General features: G+C 55.4%; 1 protein-coding gene across 2 annotated transcripts in view; it reads right to left on the bottom strand.

Moving 5' to 3' along the window:
- UPF1 (UPF1 RNA helicase and ATPase) overlaps nucleotides 1-17,015 on the bottom strand; it is a 37,232-nt gene that overhangs the window by 8,285 nt on the left and 11,932 nt on the right. Inside the window, exons 2-16 of one of the 2 annotated variants that reach the window (XM_017501333.2) lie at nucleotides 14,054-14,193; nucleotides 12,660-12,749; nucleotides 10,258-10,425; nucleotides 9,649-9,829; nucleotides 8,243-8,404; nucleotides 7,330-7,414; nucleotides 7,051-7,149; nucleotides 5,795-5,903; nucleotides 5,459-5,618; nucleotides 5,255-5,373; nucleotides 4,479-4,643; nucleotides 4,268-4,382; nucleotides 3,556-3,699; nucleotides 3,031-3,244; nucleotides 205-322 (exon numbers count right to left, since the gene is read on the bottom strand). In XM_017501333.2, coding sequence (XP_017356822.1) covers nucleotides 205-322; nucleotides 3,031-3,244; nucleotides 3,556-3,699; nucleotides 4,268-4,382; nucleotides 4,479-4,643; nucleotides 5,255-5,373; nucleotides 5,459-5,618; nucleotides 5,795-5,903; nucleotides 7,051-7,149; nucleotides 7,330-7,414; nucleotides 8,243-8,404; nucleotides 9,649-9,829; nucleotides 10,258-10,425; nucleotides 12,660-12,749; nucleotides 14,054-14,193 — 2,069 coding nt within the window. Of the gene's footprint in view, nucleotides 1-204; nucleotides 323-3,030; nucleotides 3,245-3,555; nucleotides 3,700-4,267; nucleotides 4,383-4,478; nucleotides 4,644-5,254; nucleotides 5,374-5,458; nucleotides 5,619-5,794; nucleotides 5,904-7,050; nucleotides 7,150-7,296; nucleotides 7,415-8,242; nucleotides 8,405-9,648; nucleotides 9,830-10,257; nucleotides 10,426-12,659; nucleotides 12,750-14,053; nucleotides 14,194-17,015 lie in introns of both variants that reach the window. The other variant, XM_017501332.2, reaches the window with a different exon arrangement.

The following is a 17,015-nucleotide window of genomic DNA, read 5'->3' as shown; positions in this document are numbered from 1 at the left end:
AAAAAAAAAAAAAAAAAAAAAAAGTATCCACCCAATAAAAAACAAGCACAGTGGAAGAGGAGGCAGAAACAACATGGTTTAGAGTCTAAACGAGGAATGAAGGCAAAAAAAGCTTCAGTCCCATGTTAAAAAATAAGGAGAATGGGTCAACCTCTCAAGCTGTCCCCAAGGCCTACAGACACTGGTGGGCCCAGCCCTGCTCACCTGTTCAGGTAGGAAGTGCCCGAGCTCGCAATCTCCTCTTGGCCCTGGGTCACGTAGAAGAACATCGGTTTATCAGGCTGGGGCCACTGGAAGTCAAATCCCTTCTTCACACGATCCGCTGCGATGGGGAGGGAAAGAGGGAACACCTCAAAAGCTGTAGTCTGCCTCAACTGAGATCAGACGGAGTGCAATGCAGATGCCACACTCGTGCTGCTGAGGCCCTGGGGCAGGAGACCGAGGTCTGTGAGGTCATCTGAGCTGGTCCCCTGGCCAGAGATGCCCAGGACTGAGTAAGGCTAATCAGAGGCCACTGAGAGCACTGTGTCCAGCAGAGCTGGCTCAGCCCCTGAACGGGGGCTCAGCTGGTGCTTTCCTTAAGCCTGGACATCTCTGCCAACCCCAGGATCTGGGCTATTCTCCTACTTCCTTCCAGAAGCTTGCCTTAAAGGCAACTGACTTCTGTATGTGACACTGTTGAGCCACCTGTGTCCTCCAGTCCTGCAGCCTCGCCCATTCCTGCCGAGGGCCTGTGGACCCCTGCCTGCCTCTGGGCTCCATCCTGGGCCGGAGCCCAGCACTGCGGCTGGTGCACTGCGGCATCCCATGTGAGCGGCCACTTTCTTCGGACTCTTTGCATTCATCTTGGTTTTTCTGGGTCCTGTGCGTGTCCTTAAAACTGCAAAACCAGCTTCTCAATTCACACGCACCCTCCCCACCCCACTGGGAGCTTCGACTGGTGTTAGAAAACCGGTGTTTTGAGACAACACCAGCCTGACATGGACAGAGGAAGCCAGACCCGCCAGGACACGCCATATGATCCCACCTTGAACTGAAAACGAGGCCAAGCACATTACTGTTGTTACAGCAAGCGCAGGGCACCGCGTGAACTCAAAAGTCCCTCAGCCCAGGGGCTGCTGTGGACGTGCGGTCACAGGCTGCAAGTGTGGCCGCCTGCATGGATGGCGGCTTCTCGCAGCTGGTCAGGTGGTCGTGGATTCAGGCACTAGCTCTCCAAATACTCTCACTTAGTGATCACTCATTGAGCCAGACATTTGTGACATGGCCGCACGTTTACACTTCAATACAGAACTTCCTAAAGTGTACTTACTGGGTGTGAACGTGCTGCGCACCGATTACAGAGCCGTGCACACCAGCGTCTGCCCTCTGAGCCGATGCCCTGCGGACCATGAGGGGTCTGAGCCTGCGCCGAGCCACGCCTTTCCCAACCAGTGCTCAGACACCCCAAAGCACAAGCAAGGTCTCTGCAGCCTTGCTACGCGCTGGTAACAGTGGTGTCCTCGTGATGTCAATAGTGGCATCAACTCCCAGGACCTACCACTCGGCAAACACTGGTGTGGCCCAAGCCAGGGGATGGGCTCTGAGCCTCAGTTTCCCCTGTAAGGAGGCCTGACAACACCAGCCTCACAGGTTTGGAGTTCACGAGGTGCTGTGTTGGCAGCTCTCAGGACCCCTTTAAACTCCTAAAAGTCGGGAGTCCAAGTAGCTTCAGTTCATGTGGATTACTATATTCTCCAAACTTAGAAATTTAAAAAATGTATTAATTCAAAAGTAACCCATTACACGTTAGTTATTTCTCTAAAAATAAGCTAAGTGAGAAGAGTGGCCCTATCTCCTGTTTTGTGAGTCTCCTATCTGATTGAATGGGAGACAGCTGGGCCTGGTGTCAGCCTCTGCTCAGTCCACCCTCCTGGGCTCCACAGAAGCGGTGGGGAAGCCAGGCCGCATGGATGCCTGTCGCTGGGAAAGGGAGGTGGGTTTGTTTCTACAGCCTTTCTGCAGGGCCAGGAGTCTCCAGCCCTGAGGCCATGCCAAGCTGCGCAGAGGTGGGTTTCCACAGGCCTGTGACAACCCTTTGCCACTACAACCCCATGTCACTTTGTGACACTCTGCATTGGTCATTCAGGAAGGATCTCCTACCAAGTCAAGCAGATCTTCCAAAGGCTGAGCCATTTCACGGGCAACAGTGGAAATGTTCCATCTCTCACCCCACAGACCTCACCAGAAAAGTTTCTAGATATTGGGAAGACAGCAAGCTCATGGCAGGCGACGTTAAGTTTTCCAAACTTCTGGTTTTCACTTGAATTTTACTTCTGGTAACAGACGCCCCTTGTTCTCCATGAAGCGACAGGCTTGCTCATTTTTGGAAAAAAGGTCTGCCCACACCTCGGGGTGAATATCCAGGTGTCCCCATAAGCCCTTCCTTCAAGCGCCTCACACACCCAAAGGTGTCACGGGAGCTTCTATCTGGTCACAGTAAAACACTCGAGGCTTAGTAAGACTCATGTTCACTTCCTCATCGGGGATTTCTCCCTGTGATCCCAGCACAGTCCGGCTGCAGAAGCACCATTAGGTCACCAGCAGCACGAGTGTCAGCAAGCGAAAAAGGGCACATGAGGCCTCTGTGTTATTCAGGGAAGCCGGATGTGGTCTTGTGGTCCCCAGAGGCCCCAGGCCTTGAGAACTGCTGCTCTTCACAAAGCACTGAACACAAGGCACACGTAAGGCCGGCGCTCAGCTCCCACAACACCTGTCCTTGCAGCTGTGCGTGCCACCACGTGGGGCTTGGGTGAACTCTGAGGCAATGACTGAGTTTTAATTTAAGGACACGGGTTCCCCACATGCCCCAGAGACACCACTTGGGCCAAGACCATACCACCAAGACCTCGGGGCACAAAGTGCTCTGAACGCAAGCAGTCACTGTGTGAAGCCACTCGGGAAACTGATGAGCCAGTGTCTTCTCCCCGGCCACATTCCCTCAGTGCCACTTCTCTGCAGAAGCCCCTGTCCCGGGCAGAGCCCTGTTACCTGCAGTGACACCGTTCTGGAGGGAGCCCTCGTAGAATATGTTGGACGGGAAGGCGCTGAGTGCAGGGTGCATCCGGTACTGGACCTGCAGGCGGATGGGCCGGATGCCCAGCACCACGAGGCGCTCGAAAAGTGACTGTGACAGCCCAGCCTTGGCCGCCTTCTTGCACATCACCACCGGGCCCAGCTGGCAGTGGTCACCCACGAGGATCAGCTGCAGGGAGAGGGGCCCCCCACAAGTCGAGAAGTTCAGGTGTGAACTGGCCTCAACACGCGCTAGCAAGGAAGCAGGGACCCCAGGGTACACAGGGCACCACCTGGCCACAGGGGCAGGAAGACTGCTCACCACACATGCTGGATGTGCAGCTGGCAGAGCCACCCTCTCTATAAACCCCTCAGGGGGCCCCGTGTGTGTGCGCACCCTGCTGGGCATCCCAAGTCAACACAGGGTGTTTTTAAAAAACAAAACACCAAGAATGGCACACACTAGTTTTCCCACAGGTGAGGGAAGGGGAGACAGCCCACCTGCTTGGCCCCGAGGACCACAGGAACCATGCACTCTGGCTCGGTGGCCTGGGTGCTCTCGTCGATTAAAATGGAGCGGAACTGCATCTTGGCCAACCTCGGGTCACCAGCGCCCACACAGGTGCAGCAGATGACATCTGCGTTCTGGGGCAGGATATGGAAGCATCAGGGCACCTGCCCTGTGAATGTCACCAGACCCCGGAGGGCAGGCGGTACAGGACGCAGAGGCTCTCCTGTTCCTCACCCTCTCTGACTATGAAAACAAGCTGTCCCTCCCAGACAAGACACGCAGTCAAGGGTGTGGTGTCCACTGACTTTTAAGGTCCTTAAACGGCCATGTTTCACAGAAGGCAACCTCTCCACACCAAGGGCTTTGTGCCTCACAACAGCCTCCAAGGGGCAGTGCTGAGCTGCTGAAACCTGCACGCAGGCTGATTCCAGTTTGGGCTGGTTGGTTATGAAAAAGCAGCAAAGAGTGTTCTAGATCCACTGCCGGGTCCCAGTGGAGCCTGGGACGAGAGACTCCCTAGAAGCCCGTGTTCCAGGCAGCAAGACGTCCCTAACTCTGGGAGTGAGCGCAAAGAAGGCAGGTAGAGAGCATTGAAGTTCTCCTCCAAAAGCAAAGCAACGACTCAAACAGGGGCTCCGGCCCAAACCAAAACCATCAGGCCACTGGCCCACAGGCCCTTTCGCGTGCGGGAGGGGCACTCACCATCAGCAGCTCTCTCTCTGCGGTGCGCTTCAGGGCCCGGTACCGCTTCTCGTCAGCGGATGACAGCTCCCCGGTCTCGTCTTTCAACTGCTGCAGCTTCTGCAGCTCAGGCATGCTGGAAGCACACATGGGTTAGCGGGATGCCTGCCCTCTGCACACGCCACCCGTGGCAGCTCAGGGACCAACTGGGAAGGATGGACTCGACACACACCTGTCCATGTTCCTGATCTGGTTGTGCAGGGCCAGGAAGGACACCGGGGAGTCGATGGCCTCACGGCTCTTGGCACAGAGGCGCACGACCTTCAGCCCCGTCTGGTGGATCTTCTCTGTCAGCTGGTCCACAGCAATGTTGCTGGGAGCACACACCAGCACCGGCCTGCAACACCATTCAGGAGGCTCAGTGCTTACTCAGAAAAAGCTTGGTGAATGTAACAACCCAAGACTCTGTTTTTTGAGACAGGGTATTGCTTTGTTGCCCAGGCTCAAGTGCAGTGGCATGATCTCAGCTCACGGCAGCCTCAACATCCTGGGCTCAAGCAACCTTCCCACCTCAGCCTCCCAAGTAGCTGGGACTACAGGTGCACGCCACTACCCCCCAGCTATTTTCTGCATTTTTTTTTTGTAGAGATGAGGTCTCCCCCTGTTCAGGCTGGCCTTAAACTCCTGTCATTTTTAACAGGCAGTAACGATGCTGAAGGGGCCCCAAGCGCCACAAGCAATGCCAAGGCTGGAACTCACCCTCCCGCCGCCCTGTGAGGCGCCTTCACGGTTCTGAGACAATCACACAGAACTCACGCTGCAGCAGCCACCCCCAAGGCTGGAGCTGACACGACTATGTCACATGGAAAGCAGGAGGCGCCACAGCGACACTGCCCGCCACGTGCTCTCCCAAGTGTGACAGAGCCCAAGGCTCCCGGCAGCAGGCCTTCCATCCAGCCACCCAAAAGCCCTCCTAGGTCTCGCCCGCAGGGGTCGTGCCAGTCCTACCCGTTGCCTTGCCGGGCCAGGTGGTAGACGATGGTGGCTGACGTCACTGTCTTCCCCGTGCCTGGCGGGCCCTGGATCAGGCTCAGCGGTCTCTGCAGCACAGTCTTCACGGCATAAACCTTCAATACAAGCGGCCGTTAGGGGCAGCCACTGCCTGTGTCCCAGCTCGTGGGCGAGGCCCCGCGCGCTGAGGACGGCGCGCACCTGGGAGTGGTTGAGGTCAGGGAGGCCCTGCGCCGTGAAGCGCTTGGGCAGCTGGCACTTGATGATCACATCTTCCACCTCGTGGCCCAGCAGCTTGTGGTAGATGTAGCCGGACACTGAGGTCTCGTCCACAGCAAACGTTTTCAACGCACTCTGCATCCTGTGACGAGGGTGTGGGGTCGGGGACATGCACAGACAGCCGTGGCCGCCTCAACAGCATGCAGAGCTCACAGAGCTGGGTAGGTGGGGAGCCCCAGTCCACAGTGCTGGGGAGGCTCATAAAGATGCCACAAGTGGTAACCAGGGAAGAGGGGGCAATGGTAGGAGGTGACGTACCTGTCAAAGGAGGTCGACTTCCACACAAAATCCACCTGGAAATTGTGAGTCACCTCCACGGGTGCACCCACGCTGCTCCGCAGCTCAATGGCGATCTCATCGCCATAATCTGTGTGCTGAGTTAAGTCTGCATCCTTGTCAAAAGCCAGGCTGACCTTTCCGGGCCACCCTCGGTACACCACTCTTTGAATGATGTTTTTAAAATATAGTTACTTAAGACACCGCTGCTGTATGACAAACGCTAAAAACGTGCAGCCAACACTGGACCAGAGACCAGAGGGACAGTGTCCATGAAGAGACTCTACCTCATCGTGAGCTGGTGTCCCACCCCCAGCCTGCCCGGAGTTCCTCCTTTCCACCCCCAGCCCCTCATCTGGGCCCTTCTCAGAGACCCAGAGGGCAGCAGCGAGGCCAGCAGCGCTCACCAGCAGGGAACAGCCACATCCTGGGCCCCGGGACCCCAATGGGGGCTCCTGCACACGTGGCCAGCATGAGCTCTGGGAGCCCAGCTTCAAACACAGCAGCTCTTCTCACAGCTCCCCATAAACAGCGCCCACGCCAGTACAGCCAAGCACAGGGCTCCACATACATAAGCAACCTGCCCTCCAGGAGGCTGCGGCCCTCAGGCAACAGTCTTCCCTTGACCACAGCCCCAAAATCAGTCTCACATGTTCAGGATGAGCTTGTCAGATACAGAGTGGGTGTCAGAGATGGCTTTCCTGACCCCCACCAAGGCCACCACTGGATGGTCAGGAACCAGCAGCATCGGCCAGTCACCAAGAGGCGGCCTGAGTCAGACCCGCAATGTCTTCTCCCAGGACCCCTCCCCGCCCGGGCCTCTGACTGCACCTGTGCCTTACAGCTGCCCCACTCTGGCTGGCAGTCTGGGTCACCGTGAGGTCACCGCACATCCCCACACGTGGCCTGAGAGCAAGTGTGCGTTCAAAGGGTCTGCATGTGACCCGTGGCTTCTGGAACCTCCGTGTGTACTGTCAGCGTCCAGGTAAGGCGATCCTGTAGCCACATTAACCTGCAGAGTCAGTCCAGGGACGCTCCACACAAGCAGCATCACCAACATCACCATCTGGGCAGAGTGGTGCCCACACAGCCACCTGTCCCCAAAGGTGAAGGCCCTGCGGTTTTCCTAAGAGCAGTGGAGGGCGGTGCCAATCAGCATCCACCACGGAGCATGAGATGCTGGCCGCCCCCACTTTCCTTTCCCACTGGCCAGGTGCACCCCTCCACGTGAAGGATACTATCAGGGACCTTGATGACGTGGCCGATCCCTTTCCACAGGGGCGCGAGGTCCCCTTTGTACCGCAGGCATATCTCATCCCCCTGCATGAGCCGCATGTCTTGCGGTGAAAAGTGAGAGAGGTGGCCATTTTAACTCGGGGCGTGGCTTCCACCAGGAAGAGTTCAAATTAAGGGGCACTTTACAAGGGTGGAACTAGGAATTTTATGCTACTTATGGTCACAAATATTTTAAAACTTAAAATCACCTCTTAACCAAATTATGACTAAATCCTCATTACCAGAGTCAGTCTTGGGCAAAGTGAAGTAGGCGATTCTCTTCTTGTTAAGGCCCAGGTCCCACCTGACCGTGATGTTATCTTGAGTCTGAGCACATGAAAAACAAGAGCCCCGGTTAGCCTCCAGCACAGGCTGGGGCCTCGACTCCACATGCCCGAGGCCCCATGAGGTAAGGCCCTACAGTAAGCCTTTGCCATGACAGCGGGCGCCATGAGTGGCACCCGACAGCCCCAAATACCACCAAGGACACATCTGAAAGAGAAGTCATTAGGAGTCCCTGGAACACACACAGGCCGATCCTGTCTGGAGGCTTCATCGCACACCAGGGGCCTCCATGGCCAGGGAGCAGCTGCTGTGGGAGGGAGAGGTGGGGAGCAAGAGAGGAGGGGAGGGAGAGAAAGAAGAGGAGAGGGAGAAAGAGGAGGGCAGGAAGAGAGAGGAGGGGAGGGAGAAAGAGGAGGGGAGGGAGAGAGATGGAGGGGAGGGAAGGAGAGAAGGGAGGGGAGGGAGGGAGAGAGGGGAAGGAGGGACAGGAGAGAGGGGGGAGAGGTAGAGGGGGAGAGAGAGAGGGAGGGAGGGGGAGAGGGAGGGAGGGGGAGAGGGAGAGAGGGGAGGTCGGCACCGCAGGGCTCCCATTACTTAAATGCGGTCTTCACAGGGATCAGGCCCGAATCTAACTCTTGCAGCTGTGGGCAAAGCTGGGGACCTGACTGGGAAAGATGCTGGATTTAAATGGAAAACACCGAGGCTGATGTCAGCTCTGAGGGCTGGGCCCAGATCACCGGCCACCCGGCCCGGGCCTCACGGTTGCAGCCCACATCAGCTCCCACGGCCTGGAGACAAAAGCGCCCTCTGGAAGCCTGAGGAGAGACGCTGAGAGAGACAGCCCAGCGCAGGCCTTCCTGCACACATCACCTGGGACTCCTTCAGCTTCTTGTCATAATCAGCCTCCAGCTTGACCAGGGGCCCGAAGATGTTCTGGTACTGGTAGGCATCCTCATACCGCAGGAGGACATGCTGTGGCTCCTCGTCCACCCCCGGCTTCTCCAGGTCCTCCAGGGTGGCAGAAGGATTTTCCTACAAGACGAGAACACCAGTGCCACACTCGTCCCTGTGTTTCCCTACATGCAAATGAACGAGGGCACAGAGGCACCAGAGCACACATATCGCTTCTCAGAACCGGCCATGGTGGGTGGTGCACAGCCGCATCCCCAAGAACCCTGAGAACAGGAACTCCATGCCACATGGAGAGCTAGGTGCCGGCCTGGCCTGTACCTGGCCCCCAGCTGCTGCTCGTCACCCCAGCAGGGTTCCAGCACTTGGCTGACCTGCCTACAAAGCCCCAGGCACCAGCCTGACACACTGTCCACAGCAGAGGGCACCCTCAGAGCCGGCTGCTTCCACCAAGCACACCCGGCTTGTGAACAAGAGCACCTAACACTCCTTGCATGCACCACAGAGACCACGGGTTTCTCTCGCTGTGCCCACAGCCCAGGGGGCCCATCTCCCACGTCTGCTAACCCTGAGCCAGACCAACATGGGCCCACAGCTCTACCCCTGGGGGACAGCTCCCTCAGTGAGCGCCACGCTGGTGGGGACAGAACAGTATCTGGGCTGTTCAGAAATAAACAGGAATCTTGAAATCATCTGGCAACCTGAAAATCCAAGTGGAAAGGTTCCCGGCTGAACAGTGCTCCAGTGCTCAAAAAATAATTCAGCTTGCACTTAAAATTCTGATGTGAGATTTCTGACTGAATGGAAGGCAAATGAAAACTTCTAGCCTAGTTATTAGAATACACTTTATCACAAAATCCTCAAGAGCCAGAACCAGAAAAGGGCTTTCATGGGGAAAAGTGAGGGCTGTCTGCTGAGGGAGGACCAGGCGCCCACTAGTGACCCCGCACCCTTCCGTCTTCCCTCTGCTCAGCTGACTGTGCCAATCTCGGTCCCAACGTCTTTCCCCAGGACACTCTCGCAGCCCACCTGTCTATGCAGGTCTAGGCTCTGCTGGACAAGTCCACCCACAGCCAGTCCCGTCCTTCCCCTCCCACCACCACCCATCCTCACCCCCACAACACAAGAAAAATTCCAACAGCCAGAGCTTTCCTTTCCCAAGGCCAGGCTCTTCTCAAGTCAGGTGAGGCTGCCTAGACGGCAGGTGACCAAGGCACCCTGAGGACACTCCACACAGAGGTGGCAGAGGCCTGCCTGAGTTCCTTCTAGAGAAACTCCACGGTCTCACTAGGTTAGCCATCTCTGAAAACATCCCCCTCCCCGCAACCAGACACCGCACTTGCGGGCGGACTGCTGGGCAGCCTCACCTTCCAGAGCTCCTCCAGCTTGTTGATCTGCTGCGCCGTGATCTGGCGCGCCCGAAGCTGCTCCTGCTCGGAGGGGATCTTGACCAGCCAGGACAGGAAGCAGCGGTCCTGGATCAGTGGCTGCCACTGCGAGCTGTCCCAGTTGATGTCTTTGAGGCTGCTCTGGCTGGCACAGGGCTGCCTGCGGAGTGGAGAGCCGCCGTGAGGACCAGCTCCCCTCCCTAAAGCCCCAAACCAGGGAGGGGCCCCTCCCATGCTGACCTTTCACCCAAAGGGGCGTACCCTGAGTTTTATTATGTGATCACATTACTTTTAAACTGTCAGTAATAAATCCCATCTCCCCATGCACTTGAGCTCTGAACTCTTACAACTCAGAACAGACTTTGTTTTTACAGAATTGTTGGAATGATTTAGCCAGAATGCCCCAAATGAGTTAGACGGCATTGCCGACTCCCTAACAAGCCTCAGCCCCTAAACGCTCTTATGCCTCACCCCTCAGCAAAAACCATCTCTGGAGCACAATTCCCTGGAGTCAGAGCCACAGTAAGGCTTGTGAGGAGACGGCTGGAGCTTAAAGGTCACGCCGGGGGCCAACTGGGGACCGCTCACCTGCACAGCAGCACCACCACTGAGTCAGCTTTGGCTGGGATGAAGCCAAGGAGGAAGACGTTGCGACAGCCGCAGTTGTAGCACTCCAGGACTGTCTCCCCCAGGGGCCCGTCCTTGTGCAGGGTCACTTCTTTGCATTTTGCCCTCACAAGGTGATTTACAATGTGGCTGAAACCAGGAAATGATAAATGATTAACACCCAAAGTTTGGCTTTTCACCACTTCCAATTTTCGGGCCCCTGTGAAAAGTTCCGGTACCATTCACGGTCCATTAGCAGAGACGGTCACACCTCATCCATATGGCATCCCTGGGGACCAGCCCTCCTCCAAACTAGCTCCCCACCGAGCACAAAAATCAATCAATCCCAACTTGAACCACTTTTAAGGGAAACTTCCTTAACACGGTTCACATAGTTCTGCCTTTTTTAAAGATCCTGCTTTCTTACATCCAACTTATCAGGCCTCATTTAACCCATTACTGTGCCGGGACTGCTGTGGGGCCAGAGACATTTCCCACAAGGCCCCGGCCGGCCCCCTTCTCTCCAAGGTCACCTCCCTGCCATCTTTAGTGGCTTATTCTGAAGTCACTCCTCAGAGGCTCTGTGCCCACCTCCAGGAGCAACAGTCCCTCCTGATTTGCTGCAGGCCGGGAAACCCGAGAGCAGTAAGAGGGCTGAGCAGAGGTGCGGCTGCTGCGCAGAAGCCCAGGGCCACGGTGGAAGCCCTGGCTGTCTCAACTCCCTGCTGTGACGTGGCCAGGACACTGCTCACCTAAACCACGATCCAGGCTGAACCCTGCCCTGTGCCAAGCCAGCCGCTCTCGGGCACCCATCTGCCGCTTCGAACAAGGGTGTGCGGCCACTCTGCCTTCAGGCTATTCCAGCATCATCGGCAGCTCTGAACACACCCTCGGGGCCTCCCAGCCTTCATCACTGGGCCCTCTCTTCCCCCAAAAGCCCTTCCTGTTAAAAGCTTCAGCTCTGCCAACCTTCTAACCCTTCTCCCTGCCACAAGGCCCAGGATTCTCATACCAGCCATGGCCGCTCTGGGCATCCCCAAAGCCCAACTCCTCTCTGGAGCCCCACCAGCCACGTGGGCAGGATCAGCGGTCTCTATGTCTTCCCACGCATCCTCCCCAGTCGAAGCCAAGCTCCCGGAGGGCCGGCGGCTGCTTCCTCACCTTCCCCCGGGCCTCGCACAGAACGTGCACTGGTGCTTGGCTAGAGCCTCCTGTTTCTCAGAGGCCCTTTTGCTCACTTCCCCGTTCTTGGCTGTGCTGACCGGAAGCTGGGGTTGCCAGCTAAGAGAAGTTTTATTTAGTTGCTTTTCCTACACAAGGGGAACTAAATGCAAACATAGCAACACTTAAAATTACCCAGAAGATTCTGAACATGGGACAAGAACGTCTGTAGAAGATTCCGAACGTGGGACAAGAATGTCTTTTGGTTATCCAGAAGACACTTTTAACATGGTTTAAAAACAGCAGCCCCTTTCTTACCTTGCTCATAGCACCACATTTCAAGTTCCTAACTCAGAGATGCCATGAGATCTGACCGCTCCATCTGTGAACCTGAGACTCACAGCTGCCAAAGGCACAGGAAGGGGCGGGTGTCTACACAAGAAAGCCTGGCTCTGGGGCTTTGGTCATTTTCTTTCACCAGAATGTGAACCTCAGAAAAAGCCCCCATTTCCCTGCTGGCACCTCGGAGCTCCGCCTCCCAGGCTCTGCTCTATCCTCTCCAGCAGTGAACTGAACTGTACATAGTAGCCCGGAGGAGACGGGGAGCCGCTGGCAAGGGACCCACCAGGATGAGAGTCCCACCGGTCGGGCGAGACTATCAAACTCCCTCCTGGAATTCAGGCACCGGGAGAACACTGGTCGGGTCCCAAACATAGAACACGCGACCCAATCCAGCTGCAGCTGATCAACATCAAGAAGACAAGCCCAGTGCCGATGGTCAAGTGAACTTGGTTGAAGCCAGTGATTCAGGATCTGGCCTGAATTAGCCTCCGGATGGCTCCGATGAGCTCAGGCCAGAGGGCCTGCTCAGGAACCGGCGCCCCTGGATGCCTGTTACCGCCTTGGGAACATCCTCCCGTTAATGAGACCAATGGGTGTGCCAAGAGCTCATCTTGCAGAATAATCGAAATAAAAACTGGAAACCAGAATTAAGCCAACCCTACTTGCATAATAAAAAGAGCCGCAAAGAATAAATCAAGGGTAAATACATTAAGGCATTCACACACCACCATCTGTTTTAAGTTAAACCAGTCACAGAGGAGGAAAAAAACCAGGTTTGTTAGCGTGATTTTATATTGCGCTTCGCTTCAACATTTCCATAATTTACACACAAGTCTGAACACGGCGCTGATTAAAGACACATGCATGGCTTGATTATCTACCTGCCAGAAGTATTTCCACGTCCGTTGCAGAACCACTTCTTGCTGGTATTACAGTAAACCACGCAGGCAGGATCGTGTATTCCACAGTAACTGAAAAATCAAAACAGCGACAGTTACAGCTGGAAGCTTGCTCTCTGGTTTTCATTTGGCAGGATATAAAATTCTTTGCTCTTACAACATTTTTAAGTTCTTCATCAAACACATACTCAACCCCAACCATCTCAGTAACCAAATCAAACCAGTTAAGCAGGGCTTCCCAAACCTGAGAATGCAGGGAAGGAGTTGGGTATGTGGCAGAAGCTCCAAGGGATGAGGAGCAAAGCCACCACCCGAAAGGGAGTCTTGCCGAAGGGAGGCCTTACTCCCCCAGAGGCATTCCAGTCAGGAACCCAGACTCATCACACAGCGGTCACGGTGCGCTCCGGACGCCAGCAGAGGGCACTGCGCTCCCGGGGAGCTGGGCACAGACCCTGCAGTGGCAGCACTTTGAAGCTCCTGCCCTGAAGCCCATGCAAGCAGCCTCGGGAGAGCCCCATCCCATCCCTGGCTGTGGTTTTCTGAAAATCCACATACCAAACCCAAAATGCAAGCTCCCCGGAGCTGCACCAGAACTTACAGGCATCTCTGTGTGTTGAGAACATGACTGCATACATGAAAACATTTGCAAATTAGAATGAGTGAAGAGCTGAGATGAAGGAAAGAGTGCCTGCCCACCAGGTGGGGGGAGAGCACTCTCAGTCTCGGGGCGCTGAGCAGCACGCAGGGGAAGAGGCTGCAGGGAGGGCCCCAGGTGGGCGCCCACAGGGAGGAGAAGGTCCAGGCCCAAAGCTGCCCTGATCAAAACCTTCTCGCCTCTTCTAATCTACATTTTCTCACGTGTCACAAAAATACGGAAATAAGCCCGAAAAAGGGACAATCCTGCTAGAGATGAGAATTCTATATTTGTCAACATGCAGGTCTACCGTCCACATCCCATTCTCCAGGCATGGCCAAGGCACCAGGAGGCAGGGACACCACAGCATCCTGTGGCAACCACTGTGTAAGGGCATCTCAGCTGCTCCGCTCACCCTCTGACCCCAGAGGCTCACCCAAGGCTCTGACAAATTCTTTCTAGTGAGTGAGTGGCAGGTACCAGGCAATGCCCCCAGGGCCTGAGGAGGCCAAAGGAAGGAAAACTTTTCCCACCAGCTGGTGCATTCGGGGTGTGGAAGGTTGCTGAGCCCATCTCCTGACTGGTAACAGGCCTCAGCTGTGCACACTGTTTGAGCTACTTCCTTACTCCCGAGGACACACCACCCAGAGTCACAGCACAAGGGCGCCGTCCTACACCTGGGAGACAAGTGTCCCAGGCCAGTGTCAGAGGCGCCCACCTGCCCAGCACATGCCTAGCTCACCTGCAGGCGTGTATGGGGAGGTCCTTTGTGTAATAGGTGTCTTCTTCATCTTCCTCGAAGTTCAACTCGGCCAACAACTGGCTGGTCTTGGCTACACTGTCGTCCACAGCCCCGTTCTGCAGGATGCCTTCGGGTCCAACCTGCAGCGGAACGCAGAATCACCCAAGTGAGGCTGCAGCTTCCAGGGCTCAGCACAGAAGGACTAACCTCAGTGACTCTGGTGTGATGCTTTGAGACAGTTTCCCTTGTTATGACTGGATTTCATTCTTCTCTAGCAAACCTACCTGGCCAAAAAAGAGCTACTGGTGGCCTCCGGCACTCCCGGCCCCCCCGCACTCCCACAGCCAGTCTAACTCTCGCCTAGCCACAGAGCCACGTCCATGTCCACAACCAGGACACCTAGGAAGATGCTTCTTTTTTTTTTTTTTTTTTTTGGTTTTGTTTTTTTGAGACGGAGTTTCGCTCTCGTTACCCAGGCTGGAGTGCAATGGCGCGATCTCGGCTCACCGCAGCCTCCGCCTCCTGGGTTCAGGCAATTCTCCTGCCTCAGCCTCCTGAGTAGCTGGGATTACAGGCACGCGCCACCATGCCCAGCTAATTTTTGTATTTTTAGTAGAGACGGGGTTTCACCATGTTGACCAGGATGGTCTCGATCTCTTGACCTCGTGATCCACCCACCTCGGCCTCCCAAAGTGCTGGGATTACAGGCGTGAGCCACCGCGCCCGGCGGAAGACGCTTCTTTCCCACATGACTGAGGACCACAAGGAGCAGGGTGACTTTTACAGACTGACGGCAGTGTGCCCTGAGGACAGCTCCATGGCGCCAGACCCACCACAGTACAAGGCTCATCAACACTACGAGGCTGTCACTCATGAGGATGTGGAAACGCCACCAGCTACACCCACTACCACCACCTGGCCCTGCCCATCCTTCAGGCAGCCCTTCCTGAGGACAGAGTAGAAACTGAATACTGAGATACCTTTCCCAACCCATGCCACACACTCTCTAAAGGCGCCTCTTCCATATTCCTTCCAGCAGCAAAGGCAGAGAGCGCATGGTTCTAAGTCATCAGGCTACAAACTACACAGGACACCTGCAGGAGATTACATGGCCACAGGCGCTCCTCATGCCGGTCCCAGGAACCAGAACCTCAAATGACACGCCAACAATTCCTGGCATGGTCCCCATAGGCCACCTAACGCCACCACGGGGCTAGGTCAGGCAGCAGGAGCACTGTGTCATGACAGAACAAGCGGTGGCACAAAATTAAGGGCCAAGTGCTCATGGGGAGCAGCACCCCACGGAGGCCCCGCCCACCCGCCTGGCTGCAGTGTGTGCGCACATTCTACCTGCACACACGTGCATACGCACACTGGGCCCACTGCCGCCCTGCAGTGATGTGGCACAACACAGCTTACTTCTGGGTTGTTAGTTTCTCCCTCCATTCTCTGAAAATTTTCAAGATAAAACACTGATTTCAAAAATATTTGACCCCGGAAACTATCATGAAATGAGCAGTACTAGGGGACAGTGCCTGGCACAGAGAAAGCCCACAACCCACTCCAGGGGACATGATGGGTGAAGAAGAGGGTTGTCACCTTCAGCTGGCACAGGGTTGCCAGGCTGTCCTTCCAGGCTGTCAACTTAGCCCATCACTAGCAAGGCTCTGGAGGGCAGGGCCTCTCTGTACCCACCCCAGGCACCCACCACTAGGCTGGGAAGACCAAGAAGCAACTCCTTGGCCAGGAGCAGGAGTTTTTTTTACAGGCTCAGCCTGCAATCCCGGCACTTCGGGAGGCCAAGGTGGGTGAATCACCTGAGATCAAGAATTCGAGACCAGCCTAACACAATGAAACCCCATTTCTACTAAAAATACAAAAAATTAGCTGGGCGTGGTGGTACACACCTGTAATCCCAGCTACTCGGGAGGCTGAGGCAGAACTGCTTGAACCCAGGAGGTGGAGGTTGCAGTGAGCTGAGATCACACCATTGCACTCCAGCCTGGGCGACAAAGCAAGACTCTGTCTCAAAAAAAGGAAAAAAAAAAAAAAAAGCAGCAACTTCTTCTACCATCATTGCTCTGGACACAATATTTAAAGGTACATCCTAGAATTCCCAGTTCCTAGCCATACACAAGGAAGGCCCCAGAGCTGGGGTACCTAACTCCTTTAATACTGGATGTGAACCCAGCTACGACTAAAACTACATTCTGGAAGTCCATCTAAGAGGTGTGCAGGGGCTTTCTGCCCATAAACAGTTGCTCCTGACACACTCCAGAACTGAGACTGTGCATCAGAGCAGCACAACAGTAGGTCACTTCCAGAGTAGGAAGGGCGGCTCACACCTGTCATCCGAACACTGGGAGGATCGCTTGAGGCCAGGAGTTCTCGAGACCAGCCTGGACAACACAACAAGATCCTGTCTCCACAAAAAAAATACAAGAATGAGCCGGGTGTGGTGACCACTTGCAGTCCCAGCTACTCAGGAGGCTGAGCCCAGAGGACCACATGACCCCAGTGGGTCAAGGCTGCTGTGAGCTATGATGGCACCACCACACTTTAGCCTGAGCAACAGACAAGACCCTCTCTTTAAGAAAAAGGGGGAGCCTGGCCAACACGGCAAAACCCCATCTCTACGAAAAATACAAAAAATTAGCTGAGTGTGGCCAGGCATGGTGGCTCTCACCTGTAATCCCAGCACTTTGGAAGGCCAAGGTCGGCGGATCACGAGGTCAGGAGTTTGAGACCAGCCTGGCCAACTTGATGAAACCCATTTCTACTAAAAATACAAAAATTAGCCAGGTGTGGTGGTATGTGCCTGTAATCCCAGCTACTCGGGAGGCTGAGGGAGAAGAATGACTTGAACCCGGGAGGTGGAGGTGAAGGCTGTAGTGAGCTGAGATCGTGCCACTTATTCCAGCCTGGGCAATACAGTGATACTCCGTCTCGGGAAAAAAAAAAA

This window comes from Cebus imitator, unplaced genomic scaffold, assembly GCF_001604975.1.
Source record: "Cebus imitator isolate Cc_AM_T3 unplaced genomic scaffold, Cebus_imitator-1.0 Scaffold280, whole genome shotgun sequence".
Classification (NCBI taxonomy): domain Eukaryota; kingdom Metazoa; phylum Chordata; class Mammalia; order Primates; family Cebidae; genus Cebus; species Cebus imitator.
The sequence above is the reverse complement of the archived record's forward strand: the minus strand, read 5'-3'. Positions and strand labels throughout refer to the sequence as shown.